At 51.3% G+C, this 17,123-nt stretch overlaps 1 protein-coding gene and 1 long non-coding RNA gene across 2 annotated transcripts in view; one reads left to right on the top strand and one right to left on the bottom strand.

Moving 5' to 3' along the window:
- RIMS4 (regulating synaptic membrane exocytosis 4) overlaps positions 1–8,259 on the bottom strand; it is a 66,504-nt gene extending 58,245 nt beyond the window's left edge. The window contains exon 1 of the mRNA XM_026092980.2: positions 7,955–8,259. Within this exon, the coding sequence (XP_025948765.1) occupies positions 7,955–8,051 (97 nt within the window). The 5' untranslated portion in view covers positions 8,052–8,259. The remainder of the gene's footprint in view (positions 1–7,954) is intronic.
- A 246-nt stretch (positions 8,260–8,505) lies between these two features.
- LOC112979079 (uncharacterized) lies at positions 8,506–16,916 on the top strand. The gene is made up of 2 exons (XR_003258099.2): positions 8,506–9,363; positions 9,452–16,916. It is a non-coding gene; the product is annotated as an uncharacterized LOC112979079 (long non-coding RNA).
- The last annotated feature ends 207 nt before the right edge of the window (positions 16,917–17,123 follow it).

Raw genomic sequence — 17,123 nt, 5'->3', positions numbered from 1 at the left:
TAGGCCACAGCTGGGCTCTCCACATACTTGCATGTTCCAGACGGATCCGGATTTGTCCTGCAGCATCCCTAGGGCAATGTGTTGCCAGATGAGCCCGAGTCTGCATCTTCACAGGGTTACAGGGATGAATTATCATTTCATTTGTAACAGATTAAGAAAAATACTTAACATTCCAGCTGTGCAGATAGTTTCCCCTGTCCCCTGAACATGGTTACCCACCTAACGACTAATAAAACTGGTAAGAGTTTTGCAGGATAACCCAAAATTTGCTAAGGTAATTTAAGAAGAAACAAATAAAAAAAAAAGAACTAAACACCAGAAGGACTTAACACCCTCAAACATGCATTTAGAAAGTATACAGTATAGTTAAAGAGATTTGAATCATCATTTTCTTTAAAATTATGTGTACTCCAATCCAGTACAGAACTGCAATTGAAAAATATCCATGGCAACTTGGAAACACGCATAGGGGCTTCTCTTTATTTAATAACTTGATGACGCTTTAATGTTTGAACAATAGATACAACCCAGACAAAAGAAGTATTCTAGACTATCCCACAACTCCACAGCTAGCCCATTATTCCACCCCAACATTTTTACATACGTTTTTATCAATCCATTAAATTAACATTTCACATAGCTGCTCTTCAAAGCAGCTGATGGTAACAGTGTATCTGCCAGTACTTGATAGTGTGAAAAAAGCAGCCTAGGTTGGATTTTGTTATTCCTGACTCCACTGTTCCTTGAGCGAGCAGCTGACACAAGGAGGGCTTACTGTCAGTATCTGGGAGACATTTTGACTTTGGAAACCATTTTCTCTCTGCCAGACACTTGGCTCCAGCTGGCTGAGACATGATTTTATTCTGCCTTCTCACAGCCATAGCAGAGGTCCACCGAGCCGGGCAGTGGTCTGGCTGCCGCACTGCGCCCTGATCCGCTGGACTCTTACTCATCCCTTGCAGCTGCACTGTAGCTTCACCTGGTTCCTGGCCAGAGCCTCCCTGCCGTCCGTGCTTTCACGGGTTTAAGAGCCCTGTAACTCTCACGAGGTTCCCTTTTCGCAGACGCTCAAGTCGTAGCTGGACTTTGGGGTACGTGCCTTCTGCAATACGGGCCATGGCTACAGTCTGCACAAACACCCAAACTCACGTCCCAGCCGGGACATGCCTCAGATCCCTTCAGCCAGTGCAACTGGGTTTCCTTTCCCCAAGGGCATTAGGACACAGAACAAAGGAGAAAGGAGCTGATGCATGCCGGCATCGCACCCCATTTAAGTCAGAGCACAGCTGGAGCAGACACCCCGGCCCGAGGAGTGCTCCTGGGTCCTGCAGGTTAGACACGGCCGCTGAGGGAAACCCCATCCTCCAGCTACAACCTTGCTAGCACTCAGGGCTGACAATGTCACTCTTCAAGGACATGAGAGAGCACAGAATTTGCAGGGTGCACGTAGACTATAAAGCAGGCTACTTTCCACTTACACCCAATGATTTTGTGCATTGCTTCACCTTTGTTTCTTCAGGTATAGTCCATGTCCTCTATGGTACACAGGATCCTGCCCTGGTTGCTTGCACCTCTCAGAGCTGAAGGCCATTTCTGGCTTGCTGACCTGCAGCAGGTCCACCATTAAACGGAACATCCCTACTATTAAAACCACCTCCTCATCCCTGCCCAAAACTTGCTGGGTTTTTGTGCATGTCTGTGTAGCTCCGAGGCAGTTTCCATCGCTCTCTACCAAAAATCACTTTTTGTTCTGCTTTAGTGAATTTTCCAAACTCCACGCTGCACACAGAGAAAGCTGGTTCTCCTCCATATCAGCAAATACAAGGTTAAGGAGGTCACCACCATTAACCTTAAGGACCCTCCCCAGTCCTGGATTCAGCAAAGCTAAGGCCACTGTCAGCAAAAGGCAGATTTCATGCACCACTCCACAATACTGCTGCTTAAGTTGCAAACTGCACCTTAATTCCTAAGCTGTCTACAGGCAGATTCCCACAGTCATAAATCCTCAACACATTATTTTTAACCCACATGCACTTGCCATTTGGCAGTTCAGGACATGTTGCCACATGAATACCAGCATAGCGAAAGGCTGAATCCAGCCAAGACTGAGACAAAGCGCATGGCAGATCCTCAGTGCTATTAAGATTGCTTTCAAACTGCTAGAAATACGCCTCAGTTTAAGTTCCCATTTCTAGAAACGTGCACACAGAAAGTGCAGTCACACTGACATGATTAATGTGCGTGTGATGGCCAGCAGTCAGGGATGGGGGACAAGGCCTGGGATGGCAGGCCACCTCCAGCGACTCCACCTAACCCAGCAGGGCAGAGGGAGAATCCCGAGGCTCGCAGGCATGACCCAGGCAGGAAAGCGTACTTCATACTGACAGGCATGCGTCCATTTCAATATACGTGCTTCAGTTTAAGTTTCTCTTTTTGGCCCATTTTGTCCATAATTGAAAAAAAATCACAGAGCTCCAGTCAGACATTTGCCTAAGTTAAACCAATAATTATGATGATAACTCCAGTTTCAAAATCACAGAATAGTTAACGCTGGAAGGGACCTCTGGAGATCCTCTAGTCCAACGCCCCTGCTCAGGCAAGGTCACCTAGAGCACATTTCCAAGGATTGTGTCCAGATGGCTTTTGAGTATCTCCAAGCAAGGAGACTCCACAACCTCTCTGGCTGCCACCCTCAGTCCTCAGTCACTCTCACGATAAGTTTATCATGTGCAGACAGAACTTCCTGTGTTTCAGTTTGTGCCCGTTTCCTCTCGTCCTATTGCTGGGCACCACTGAAAAGAGTCTGGCTCCATCCTCTTTACACCCTCCCTTCAGATACTGGTAGGCACTGATAAGATCCCCCCTCAGCCTTCTCTTCTCCAGGCTGAACAGGCCCAGCTCTCTCAGCCTTTCCTCATACGAGAGATGCTCCAGTCCCTTAGTCATCTGAGTAGCCTTCCCCAGGGCTCTCTCCAGTAGCTCCATGTCCCTCTTGCATTGGGGAGCCCAGCACTGGACGCAGCGCTCCAGATGTGGCCTCACCAGGACTCAGTAGAGGGGGAGCATTACCTCCCTCGACCTGCTGGCAGTGCTCTCCCCAACGCAACCCAGGATACTACTGGCCTTCTTGGCCACAGGGGCACATTGCTGGCTCATGATTAGCCTGCAGTCCACCAGGACCCCAGGTCCTTCTCCGCAGAGCTGCTTTCCAGCAGCTCAGACCCCAGCCTGTCCTGGTGCATGAGGTTATTCCTCCCTAGGTGCCGGACTCCGCACCTGCCTTTGCGGAACTTCATGCGGTTCCTCTCCGCCCACCTCTACAGCCTGTCGAGGTCCCTCTGAAGGGCAGCACAGCCCCCTGGGCTATCAGCCTCTCCTCCCAGTTTTGTATCACCAGCAAACTTGCTGAGGGGGCACTCTGTCCCTTCATCCAGGTCACTGATGAATAAGGTGAACACTACTGGACCCAGAGGAGTCCTTAACTTATCCTCAACTGTCACTGCTGTTGATGGGGAGTTTGATGGAGTGAAGACAGCGGCCCTCAGCCAACGGGAAGCTTAGCAACGTTACCATTCTGAGATCAAAAGTGTTATTAGTCTGCACTCAATAATGTAGGGACTCCAGGCAGTAATTTCTGTTATTTCAAATCCCCTCTGCACCTTACTGGGGAGCAGAGCTCCATGTTTGCTCAGAGCATCCTCTTTGCATAAGCAGCTGAGGAATGAACCTGCTATTACAAGGCAGGAGTGCAAATTTCAGTGCCACTCCATATCCAGCTCTTTGGAGAGACAGGCACATGACTGTATTTGCCACAGGACACATCTGAAGCTCAGTCACACTGGCATTACAGGATGATTGGTTCTAGGAGCATTCGAAAGAGGTCAGTTTTCTTGCCCCAAGTCTTGCATTGCTATTACCATCCTGCGTTCACTGACCTTTCTGCTTTCACACGCTATGATATAAGCGGGCACCATCTGCATCCACTTCATTTCTGAGAAATCATTCGAGACACCCCCGGTTTTGTGGCAGGCAGAAGAGACAAGGAAAATGAGAACAGTCTTCTCATCTACTGTCCGGAAGATGGACAGTAAAGAAGAGCAAAAGGGCCAAGGCAGAAATGGAAATTTCTGCAAGTAAGAGCATTTTTCAAAAGCTAGTCCATTTTTTCAAGATATAAAATGGGAAATCCTAGAACCCACAGGTATTTTTAGTCTTGATCAAATACAGCCAGCTATGTTTCCACATCTGCATAGCTCTCAGCATTGGCACTCTTGCAAACATCCTTCTACACCCTGTTAATCTGACCCACCTGTAGTAACATAAATAACACAATTCAAGAATCTTTCCTGTTTAGATTCAAGCTGGCTCTCATTAGGCTGTTCTCCCCTTTCAGAGGAGCATGTCAAGTTTCCTTTAAGGCTGGCCATTTATCAGCTCCTCTTCTTTCTCCGTAGGATGACTATTCTCTTAAAGATATGGTTCTCAGCTTCACACAAAATGGATGATGTGTCCCTTTGAAATAGGATTGTTTACTTTGTCAATGCTCGTGGGATCAATCTTTTCTTTTTTGCTGCCATCTCCTACAGAGAACATCTTGCCAAATGCAGTATTCACCCCTCTGAACTAGCTCTCAAGATCTGTTTTTTTTGACAGAAGTCATACTGCAATCAAAACTGGTCAGAATCTCTTCCATTTCAGGAGGATGCATCAGTATGATTATCACAGAATCTGGTCTGCCACAACTCTCATTTCTTTTATCATTTCTCCTCTACAACATTTATTTTTCTGAAAAAAATAAATGCTTGTAATTTTAACACAAAAAAAAGCTGCACATGTTCTTTCTTGCTGTTTGCTCATACATGTCTGAATACACATCCATAGCTATGAACTAGAGGAGCAATACTGCAATGCCCTGGTGTATTCAATGTTACCCCAAGTAGCTCCTCTAATGAGACTAACTCAGGCAAGCAAGCTCCACTAATAACCTTTTGGAAAACGGGGTCTTAATTGTAGATTTATTTCATCCAGAGACAAGTACTTGTGCTCTATTAAGAGCAGCCTATCAACACTCATGCATGAGCATTCAGTAAATGAGACTAAATAAGTAAATTCTGTGCAAAATCATTTTTCTAAGCACTGGAACAGGAAGCATTCACTTAAACTGTCAAGTTGCTCAGAGCAAAAGGGGTCAGGCACTCAGGAATGAAATATCATTCAAGTCATTGTGTCGGGTTCTTGTACTCTAACATGTCTCGCTATAAATCATTTCCAAAGCAACAGCACCGAGACTTCCCAATGCTCCCATTACTGCCATGTGTGCTCCCTAGCATGCAAACTGGATACAAAGAACAAATAAATCATTAGCAAGAATTTTTTTCTAATTTTGTTTTAAAAAATCAGTTGGAGGATACAATCTTCTCCCTGCTTCCTGGCATCCTTGCATGATGCTCATGACAATCGTAAGTTAATCATGTAGATGAGGTAGTGATTCTTACGTCAATTCATTTAAAAACAACAGTGTTACAGGTGCAGCATTTAATGTGCTGATTTGCCCATGTATTCCTGCCGGAATCGGCACATCTCGGGATGAGCTCCTAGACAAAGGAGCACGCCGGCATTTTGTGATAGTCAGCATTAAAATATGGCTTAGTTACCAAGTTTCAATATTTGCTATTCAAAAGATTACAGGGTAGGTTCAGTTTCTGGTACAATGTGTACCACAAAAAACATGACTCATTTTAAAATAAGCCACTGGGAATGGAGAAAGTGCTTAAACCCTGCTCTCCATCCACTGCCCCGTATGCCCTCTCCATCCACACACCGGCTCTCCATACAGCGGCTGTGCCGCCCCCTCCTCCCAGCACCTTCTCTGCACCCAGCATCCTTCCTCTCCCGTTCAACCCAGTTTCTTCCCTACTTTTCCCCACTAATATCCCTCCTTTTGAAGCTTGGTCATGTTTTATTAACACTGCCAACTCTTTGAAGCCAAAAACGTCTTCACAAAGCAGGCACAAATCACTGCATCTATTCCGAAAGGATTATGTAAATAATGCTTTCCCCGGGTTTCAGCAGAATCCCCCTTTTTTGCCCTGAAAGCAGCACGGTGTACTGTGCTAAGGACCCCTCAGGACGATTAACCTGAGCGTTCAGCGCGTATAAGCCAGCAGCAGGCTGGACACAACGAGCAGCAGAAGACACGCGTTCTCCTTCACCACCTCGTACCGGAGGCAGCTCAGCGCAGCAGCAGAGCTGAAGCTTAAGCCGCTCATTTGTAAATACCCCAGATTTTGATAACAATTAGAACAGAGACGGTGCATCTCATCACCGCGATAAGATCTCCCCTTGCAGTCTCCCCACGCATGCACGTCCTCACACACGCGCCGCAGCACCCCGGCCCCGCGTTTCCTGCTGCACACGAGATGCCGGGGAACCGCTGGGCAGCTGTGCCGTGCAGCTGGAGATCAGAAGGGGACCGAGCACACACCAAAGCCTCCGCTGAGTCAGGGCGAGCGCCAGCACACCGCAAACCCACTCTCCTGCTAAAAGCAGCCACCTCGCCCAGATCTGCTCCCGCTGCCACCCCCGGCCACCCCCGCGCTGCGATTCCTGCTTCCTCGGCATCGGAGGCCGGACGGACACAGGCAAAGCCTCCTGGAGACCTGCGACCCTTCCCCGGAGCCCTCGGCACAGCCCGCGCGGCTCCGCGTCCCCTCTCCCACCAACTCATCCGCTGTTGACCCCATTCACGCTCCAGCTTCCTCCTCGCTCCTCATCATCCTCCCCTTCGGGCTGCCCCTAAGGGCTCTGCACCGACGCTCCCCCCGGGGCACATAAGCCTCCTGCCCCGCTGCGTTGCCTCCCCACACCCTGCGAGCCCCGGCCCCACTTTGTCTCCGTGCACCACCCGCCCCTGCCGTGGGGACACCTTCCTCCCTTTCTTCCCCCTTTCGGCACCCTCCCTGCCCCAAATACATCCTGCCCCATTTACACCCACGTCAGCACCCCCTAACGCTGCCCATCGCCCCCAGCCCCATCTACATCTGCAGCCAGCACCCGTAACGCTGCCCATCACCCTCAGCCCCATTTGCACCCGCAGCCAGCGCCCCAAATGCTGCCCACCACCCCCAGCCCCCTATACCCGCCGGTCTTAACACACCCTCACCCCTCAACCCCCGCCCCATTCACACCCCTAACCCCCCGCATCGCCCCAACCCCATTAACACCGCTGATCTCCTGCCTCGCTCCCCAGCCTCCCGTGTCCTGCTGAACCCACGCGTGGCCCCCCAGCTCACTTACACCCCAGCCCTGTGCATCGCCCCCAGCTGCATTTGCACCCCCAACCTCCCGCCTACCCCCCACATTTACACCGTGCCCCCTACCTCACCCCCTTTCCCCATTTACACCCTGACCCCGTCTTGCGCCCACCCCAGTTCCCTGCCAGCTCCCTGCCTGACCACCACCTCTTTTACACCCCTAACGCCCTACCTCGCCGCCAGCCCCATTTACACCCCAACCCGCTCTGTCGCCCCCAGATTCACTGTCATCCGGAACCCCCCCCCCACTCCCAGCCCGTTTGCACCCCTACAACGGCCTGTCTGGCCACCGCCCCATTCACACCCCTAATGCCCTCCTCGCCCCTTTCACACCCCAACCCCTTGCCTGACCACTGCCCCATTCACACCCCCAACCCCCCACCTCACTCCCCATTCACACCCTGACCCCCTGCTTGACCACCGCCCATTCACACCGCCAACCCCCTCCTCACCCCCCACCCCTCATTCACACCCCAACCCCCTGCCTGGCTACCACCCCATTCACTCCCTGCCCCCTCCTCGCCCCCCCATTCACACCCCAACCCCCTGCGTGACCACCGCCCATTCACACCCCCAACGCCCCGCTCGCCCCCCGGCCCCCTCCGCGCCCCCCGCTCCACCGCCGCCCGCCCCGGCCGTACCCGCGTCCTCCTCGTCGAAGCTGTTCATGCAGGGGAAGTAGATGGCCAGGGCCTCGAAGGAGGCGGAGAGGCTGAGGCGGCTCTGCGACCGCTCCATGAAGAGCCCGGGCCCGGGGGCGCTGCCGGGGGCCTCCGCCGCCGCCGCCGGCGGCTTGGCCAGCTTCGCCGCCCCATTCTTCACGCGGAGCACGGCCCGCGGCGTCTTGGCTGCGGCGGGGGCCGCGGCGAGGCGGCGCGGGGCGGTGCGGGCCGGGAGCGCGGCGCCTGTGCGGAGCCGCCGGTGCGGAGCCACCTGCTGCCGGCGCCGCCGCCGCCTCCGCGCCGCCTCCGCGGCCCGGGCCCGCCCACTCGCGGCGCCGCCAATCAGCGGCCGCGGCAGCGCCCGGGGGCGTGGCCAGGATGAGGCCACGCCCCCGTGACCCCGCCCCGCTCCCGAGCCTCCCCCACCGGTAGCGGCGCGCGCGGCCCCGCCGGCCCCGCCCCGCCCCGCCCGCGCGCGCGGCCCCGGGAGCCCCCCCCACCCCACCCCCCGGGAGCCCCCCCCACCCCACCCCCCGGGAGCCCCCGCAGCGCCGCGGCCCCGGTCCCGCCGCCCCGTCCAGGCCTTGCGGCGCCGCCGCTGCGCCCGGCCCCGCGGCACCCGAGGCCCCCGCAGGCTTTCTGCGGAGCGGCGCCCCGGTCCCGGCCTCCGGCGGAGCCGCGGGAGTATTTGCGCGTGTCTCCGGCCGCCCGACGGGTGTTTTTGTTTTTCTGGAGCTACACGCGGCACCTCGCTACACGCGGCTCTGTGCAGCGATGGAGATAAATTACGTTTGCCTTCTCTTAACGCTTTGGTGCACGGCGGGACTCGTCTCGTTCCCTGGTTACACGCAATAAACAGTCGTTTTGGTGAATGACCATTTCCAGCCACTTCCCGCCTCGGAAGGACGTTTGATAAGCGCGGCATTCCCGAGGGATCCACGTTTCGGAGCAACAGCGTCGCTCAAACGCCAGTGGGGTGGATCCGGGGACCGAAATCCGGCAGGTGCCCCGGGACCCGCAGCGGCTCGGGCTGCTCGGGGCGCTCCCAGCGCGGGGGTGCCGCTGCGGCGCGCAGACCCAGGGCACGGCAGCGGTGGGAAAAGCCCCGTCTTTCCAAAAGGATGCTGCACCCACAGATATCTCATTAACAGCATCCTGTTGGCTAACGGAAGGGGCTCTGCCTCCTCGGAGAAGCCTGCTCCAAACCGGGCTGTGATCGCATTTAATCCCATGCATATAACTTTTTCCCCTGTCCTCCTCCCCCATCCCACGGCCATGGGTCATCACCGCCACCACCCCTCGGAGGTGTCTTCTCCCCCCGGACCCCGCTCTTCAGGCACTGAGATCACTCCTTGGAAGTAGTATCCAAGTTCCCCGGCGGAAAGCATGTACAAACAAATTATTTTCCTTGATTGTTTATAGGAGGGTAAAAATAGATCGGAAGTTTGTCATCCCCCCCCGCTCTTTTCTCCACAGGCGAGCAGCTGGCTCCCTCATCTGCAGCTGGCAGGGCTCCTCCGGAAGCAGAGACCGGCCACCAGGCCGTGCCAGGCCCCGGGCACTTGTCCCCAGAGCGCGGGTCTCTGCAGCCCGCCGTCGGCTGGATGCTGGTGGCAGCGTGGGGTGCTACCCGAGCAGTGACTTTTAGACCCTTCCCAAAAGATGACTTCTTGAGTTTGCCTCCCCCAGAATTGCTGGCTCCCGCTCGGAAGTACCGGCTGTCCGCAGGAGCTGAGCGTTGCTCGCTCCGGACGCTCCGAAGCGGCACGGACATCACTATCACCCCTCCCCATTTACATGAAGGAAACCCAGCATATCATGGATTATCCCCTGCGTCTGAACCTCAGATGGGAGGAGGCAGAGCGTGGTTTCTGACACTGACCTGATCTCCCTAGCGAGGGTGATAGGCCCTGGTGGCACAGGGGAAAGCGTTCCTAGCACGCTTCTGTCCACCCATCGTCATAACCCAGCACCATCTCCTTTAACACATGCAAGCGACAGGCCTGTCTTTGCTATTGCAAAGTGCGGATTAGCACCTAGAGTCTCTAGAGGAGAGAGAAGTGTGGCTGAATCTGCTATAAACCAAGTGCTGCAGAATGACTGCCTGGAGTCAGAGAACATGTTCAAGTGCTTGAGCCCAGCTGCAGAAAGCTAGAAAACAACCAGACTGTCTTGGGGTCAATCATTCCTAGCACCTGGCTCAACCCCATTTGAACTCTACAGCTGTAACAGAACTAAAGTACTCATACTTGCAGCTACTGCTTTTGTTTTTATTTCCAGGTGCAGTAAGCAACATAACAGAAAAATTACAGCACATGAAAGTGCCTATGCTTTTCTCTGGAACAGTGAAATAAGACCATTAAGAGCCTTGGATCTACTGAAAAGTCCTGCTAGAGTTACAAAGGAGGCAAGTCAGGGGCTGCGGCAGCCACAGCACAAGCCAGGCAACATCATCACCAACAGGGCACAGTCCCTCTGCGCCAGAGGCCCGTGAGCAGGGCAGGGCGGTGGCAGCAGGAGGTCCTGGCAGCAGTCCAGTCATCATCAGGTAAGGTAATGCACCAAGTCCTAGCTCAATCCAGGAAAGCCAAACAAGGATGAAGGAAGAGGCCTAGGGCAGGCACACCCACAACCCAGCTCAGGTAAGAGCCAGGCCCAAGCTTAAACGGAGCTACTGGGCAGGGAGACCCAGGTGAGGCCAGTTAGGGCAATTAAGGCCAGTTAGTGCCCTGACACCAGAGTCTTTGTTACTGGTGATGTGTCAAGGATAGCAGAGGTCATTTGACTGTCAGATTGCAGATTAAGTTTGTAGGGCTCACTACTAAAAATACATTTTTTTAAATCTAAATACTAAACAGAATTTTTACTGGTGTTAATAACAATAAATAATAAACAGAGCTTATTTCCTTCACAACAGCTAGCCTGGGCAGGCAGTAAAGCAGAAGGAAAGGAATGAACTCATTACAGGAAACAATGAATCCAGGTCCGAGCTCTGAAAAGCAGGAACATCCGTGAGGAGCGTATTACCATATGCTTGACAAGAGATTTCAATAGCACCAATCAAGACATTAGCAGCAGCTATAGGGACAAATCCAAGTGCACTAAAGCTGTTAGACAGCTCCTGTCTATGAGTCCTGGCAGCACATTCAATGTGAGGAGCAAGAGACATCTGTGAATCAAAATTTGCTTCCAGGTTCTCAGGCGCAGGAGCTACCTAGAAGTGCTGAGAGCTGGTTTCTATTTGTTTAAGGCATGCAAAGAAAATTTTAAAGGAGGAATGGAAATTTGAACTCTACTGTATGCTTTGGTCACCTAGATGTCTCTTATTTCCCTGCGTCAGTTTTGTTCCTCTCTCTGCTCCCCACCCCTCTGCCAGCTTCATCCCCCACTCCAGACACAGCTCAGGCCCTTTGTGTCTCTGCACAGCTTCTCACCTCCTCCAAAATCCCAGTGTGAGCCCTAAACTTTACTGTAGTCAGATCTTCTTAATGCTCTTCTGGGACTCTTTTTCCAAGCTAAGTCTCACGCCTCCCTCTCTAACATATCCGTGGTACCAGCTGTGCTCCAGGCAGAGCTCTTTGTGGCCTTTCGCTGCGCAGGGGCTTGGGCTGAGTGCTCCTAGCAGCATCCCTCAGCCTCAGTGTCATCTGCCTCTCATTTGCCTGTTACAACATTTTGCTCTTCAGGGCAGGGACCTGCCTAATCTGTGTACTGCAGGGCCCTTTGATCACTGGTAGGAGCAAAACATCCCAAACCGAAAACATCTGCCTTAAAGCAAGACCAAATGCATTGGCAGCTGCAAATCAGATGGAGAGTTAAAGAGCTAATTGCCCCAGGCCAGATGCTTGGAGGAAACAATTTGTTTTGGCTGTGCATTAAGGGAAGTAAGGATTTGCAGTGAACCTGGAAACCATTAGTCCCTAACTGTTCTTCTTCATTGATCAGCATGGACAGAAAAATCCTTGGGAGAAACTTTGAGAGGTGAGGCTAAGAAGCGAGGAAGACTCCTGTGACGCTGTAAATAAACTAAGACTGCAACGGAGAGACAGGATAAAGTTGAAGATTTACTACCCCCAGATTACCTTGTCTGTGGCTGCTCTAGCGAAAGCAGCTAATTGAGTGTTTCCGCAGTGAAGTAGGCTCTGATGGATTGAGCCATGGAAAGCTCTGACAGATTTTCCTGCTGGCTCTTCCTCTTTGCACTAGCTTATATTTTTGGCTCAAGTCTTAGATGTCTGGATCAGCCTAGGAAGTAATTTTTACATACAAGGGTAAAATGCTGCCTTCTCCCCCTCGTGCTGCCCTACTGCTCTGTGCATGCCTGTTTGCAGATCCAACCAAACTCCCTGTTTGTATTTGTCGCTCTCTCTGCCCTGTCTGCCCACTGCTTGCTCAAAAACAAATCCACACGTTAATTAAACTGGGAGCTCGAAGGCAGTGCAGAGACAAACCCTGCTAGTGGGGCCCTGAGAACACGTCACATGCATAAATGTGCTCCGAGTAAATATAGCAACCCCAAGGGCGAAGAGTGTTGCCTCCCTCGCCATCCCCCACCAGCCCTCCCTTCCCTGGCGCGAAGGTGGTGCCCAGACCAGGGCACTTCCAGTAGTTGTTGGTACACGAGGTACTCTGGCTCCCAAAAGCAAATGCAAAACTGATATCCTTGCCCTCCAGGGCTACCTGTTGGCTCTAATTGATTGCCTTTAGCAGACTTGAGCTCATCCTGGTCTTCCCGAGCAGTGTGGAGGGCAGGAGGTGAGATCATGCTGGACGTGGATCCCCACAAGCGGTGAATAAGCACAGCCGAGTGGCCTGACGTTGCACCTCCCTGCATCGTGGCATTGCATCAGTATGGGGTGATGTTGAGAGACGTTGACTTGTGTGCCCAGTTACACAAAGTACTACGGTTTCACTGGGTTGGTAGTCGTACACATTCACAACACTACACCTTTTAAATTACTTATTACAACTTATAATCTGTGCTGAGGGAATTCTGAAGGCTGAAACCCGGAGGAGACAGGTACAGTGTAAGCACACAGTGAAGGGCTTTCTCTCCCCCAAAGTGCTCACTGTGTCAAGCAGTATAGACAAAAGACAGAAGGCAGAACAGTTCTTCTCATACAAGTTCGGGACATGAAGACCACATGTGGAAAGTCTCTGTGGGAGCTAGGAATTGAATGCAGATTTCCTGCCTTAATCTCAAAACTATCTTCAGCTTTCCACTGATACTTTGTAAGCATTTGTATCTTCTAGCCTCAGCAAAGCTAGGCTGTCCATGGGAAACACTGCGCACTGCAGCCGGAGAGGTTTTGCAGCATCCTTGGCGGGGCTGGAGTCCAGGTGAGCCGAGAGCGCCCTGGGGGTGCCAGCCCTGCCGCAGCTCCGCCAGCCCGTCCCTGAGGACCGGGCCAGACCGCCACGCTGTGTTCACAGACCTGATAAAAACATACTGTTGCAACATTCAGCCATGAGCAGAAGGGAGAAGGAAAGACGCTTGCGTGGAGAAAATGCTGCTGAGAGCAGGTATTGCTCATCCGCTTCCCTGAGTTACCATGCACACGGCACCTCCCCGGGGGCTGTGCTGCTCTGCAGCCCTCCAGGCTGGGAAGCGCTAGGCACAGCGAGGCGAGGAAAAGCTTGAGGGAGCTGGGGAAAAGAGGGTGGAAGAGAAAAAGTGAGAAGAGGCCGAAATGCTGAACTGGAGGATGCGCAAGGGGCAAAGGAAAGGACCGGGAAGTTAACCAGCCAGAAGGAGTTTTGCAGCCACAGAACAGGGCATGTTCAAGACAGCTGGAGAAAAATGGAAGGAGAAGTGGACTTGGGACACATCCTGCGGCCAGGAGCAAACCTGAGATACCAAGTAGGAGCTCATGTATGCGAACAACCCATCCAGCTCCTCTAAAAAGCTTCGTAAGAGGAAAGCCCCCCAGAAGGCAGACCAATGGTCATAGTCTTCTGTGCATTAAAAGCCGCAGGTTGACTGGCCGCAGCCGACGCTGAGGGCTGCAGCTCAGGCGGACGGGTGTCAGTCCCGCGTGTGTGGGAAAATGAAGAGGCTGCTTTTGAAAATCTGAACCGTGGCGTCTTCATTTACCGAAGCCTCCTGTAGAGCAGACATTTTGTGGAAAATATCCCGAGGGCTTGGGAGAGGGGGTTGAGCAGACTGTGGCTGCGTGTAAGCGTGGAACTGTGCAGCCGAACTGCTTCGCTCACTCCTTCCGTTCATACCCGCTCGTGGCGTCGGCATTGTCACCAGCGGAGGCGATGCTGGGAGTGACAGGTGGAATTTAGTGCGTTTGAATTTTAATCAGCAATTATTGTAGAACACAATAACGCTTCAACTGGTGGGTAATTCAGCTCCAGTTCCACAAATACAGACTCATCCACTCCAACTGCAAATTTCCGACCTCTTTCCTCCCAGCTAACTAGCATATGGAAATGCATGAATGATAACCAAGCGAAGCAATGATGGTGGGAGAATTAAGATGGCTCAGAACTACCAAGCCAAATTGCTTAGCGCTGGTATGGCAGCTGTCCCAGGTTGTGCTTAGGAGGGTTCAGGCTTGCTCCTCTCACCGACTTTAGAAGGACGGTGGCTCCGGCTGCTTGCCCTGTGCACACACATGTGTCCGTGTGTGTGAAAGCGGAGTAAATGTAACGTCAGCATTCGGTGCCGAGACTGGGAGGCTGTGTTACCTGTGAGAGTAGACGTTGGTTTACAGGCTACGGAAGGAATACAGAAGATAGGCTTCGTGGCTCTCCTGTGTTAGCTTCTGGTTTGAAAATAGGAATCGAGATTTCTGAGTTGAGCTGCCTCCGCGCGCTGGAGGGTGGCAGCTCGCGGTGCAGAGCTGCTCCAGCCAACACAGGGACGCGTCCCCCAACGGGGACCACCCCGTGCCCTGCGCAGCCCCCAGAGACCAACCCAGCTCCAAACGGCTGGGATAGCAGCAGACCCTGGGTGAGAAGGCCAAGGAACCCAGCGAATGAGACCATATGAGCTCTGTGCTGCAGCAACTGGAGTGCTCCTGGCGCTTGAGCTAACGAGGAGCTTGTTTTGCTTGGATGGGTCCGTGCTACGCTGCCGCCTGCAGCATAAGCACCTCTTTATAGCAGGTACCTCTAAGTAGCACAGCAAATGGTAATTTAATTTGGATTTAGCGTTGGGATTTGGGCCCTTCAGTTGCTGGAATATATAATCTTGTGGACAAAATGTTCCTCGCTGCAGCATGTCTCATCTCGGCATTCCTGCCCCCTCTGCAGGAGCGGCGTGTTGGGGTCACTGATGCTGCCAAAGCCCGTGGCTCTCAGGCTAGCGTTGGCTCCTGCACACGTTCGCAGCCCGGGAGGCAACAGGTTCGTGAAATAGCTTTTTTAAACGAGTCTGCTGAGTCTGTAATAAGAAGAAGAGAGAAATAATCCTGTGTGCGACTTCCTGCAGATGGGCTTTGGTACTTGTAAAAGTTGCAGCAAATGGATTTGCTCCAGGCCTGGATAGACATTGGCAGATTTATAGAGCAAGAGGTGATTCAACATAGCAGCTACAGCAAAATTTCATCTTGGAAGCAGAAATTACAGCAAACACTTGAGGATACTTAACTCTACATGTGTTGCCACCTTGCTCCTGCGCCAGTGGTGAGGCTGGCCTCAGCGAGCAGCCAAGAAGGGCTTTCATGTCCTGCAGCACTGGGCAGCTGGCAAGACCCTAAAGGGCACAAATGCCTTCTCCTCACCTCAAAAGCCAGCAACGGTTTGGTAAAATGCATTAGTATTTTTACAGCACTGCCTCGAAGGCTTCTTTTCCCCTTTTTCTTGTTTCTCTTTGCCTTGTCCCATCCTCCCTCCTCCAGACTGCGGTAACCATGTTCCAAGATGAAAAAAAAAGATTCGCTTGTCTGTAATTACCAAAAAGGCTAAATTTGTTATACATTATGCACATTTTTCACGATGGCAGCATTTTTTGCTGAAGTTGGTAGGGATAAGGTTACATAAGAGGCCCCGAACAGATTGTTTACAGAAGACTACACAAGACAAATAATTTGAGGCTGTGATTCAACCTGTATCGCTGCAAACTGAAGGCAAGACCCGTCACCAAAGACCGAGTGATAACACAAGTTTTATCATAATACTCTAAGACAGTACATCGACTTTTGACATAACCCATCCTAAAAGCAAAAATAACGTGATATACTTTTCAAAATGCCTTATCTATGTGTGCCATCAACAGACTGCTGCTTTTTCATGTTTTGTAACTCCTCTTTTAATTCTGTAATTATATAAGAGAAAATTAAGGGATTTTCTACTGGGAAGAAAATATGTCTTCTGAAATTTTAAATTTAAAGCAGCATAATATAAAACTCACTGCAAGCATATCTTGAAAATATATTTTTACAGTGATTGCTTTGATAGTTTCATAGCTATTATATTTCTTATCATCTGTCTATAAAGAAACATTGGTTCCTGGTAGTACCACTAAAAATCCAGCTAATGTTTTTATGTTTTTACTGAGGCTATATTTTACACCAAGTACTTGAATACATCACTCCACTTCTTAGTTTACCAGCCTTATTTTTAATCCCATCTTCACATTCAATTTCAACTTTTTTTTATATTTGCAAACTCACCAAATCATTCACCTTTGTCGATCTTTTTGAGAGCATCATCATCAGAATTACTAATGCAATTTGTGCTGGGTTTCACACTTTTTGCCAAGAAGAATTTTTCAGGTTCATCTGAATTGCTCCCAGTTCTCAAGATATTCAGCCCACTCATTCAAATACTCAGTGAAAGTACAGTAAAAACAGTTTACTGTGTTTTTTAATTTTGCTGCAAAAATGACTCTCTCACTTTCAAGTTCAACTATTTAGGCATTTATTGTTATTGTCTGAAAACCTTTCTCTTTTCTGCTTCAGTCTTTGACATTAAAGGATTATGCTTTCTATTTCACAGACCAGAATAGTGCTACTTGCAATTTCCTTGACTGTACTGGAAAACATCTTCGGTTTGCTTTTGACAAAATGGAGTTGCAACGGTGATTCAGGATTGCTGAAAAACTGTTTTAATAAAGTAGGACACTTGTCCTGTGAGGGAAAATATGGCTTGAATGCATCTTAGAGGTCCATAAATCTGCTACTGGCTGGCTGTAGAG

The sequence above is a fragment of the Dromaius novaehollandiae genome, chromosome 16, assembly GCF_036370855.1.
Source record: "Dromaius novaehollandiae isolate bDroNov1 chromosome 16, bDroNov1.hap1, whole genome shotgun sequence".
In the NCBI taxonomy this organism is placed as follows: domain Eukaryota; kingdom Metazoa; phylum Chordata; class Aves; order Casuariiformes; family Dromaiidae; genus Dromaius; species Dromaius novaehollandiae.
This window is presented reverse-complemented; position numbering and strand designations above follow the sequence as displayed.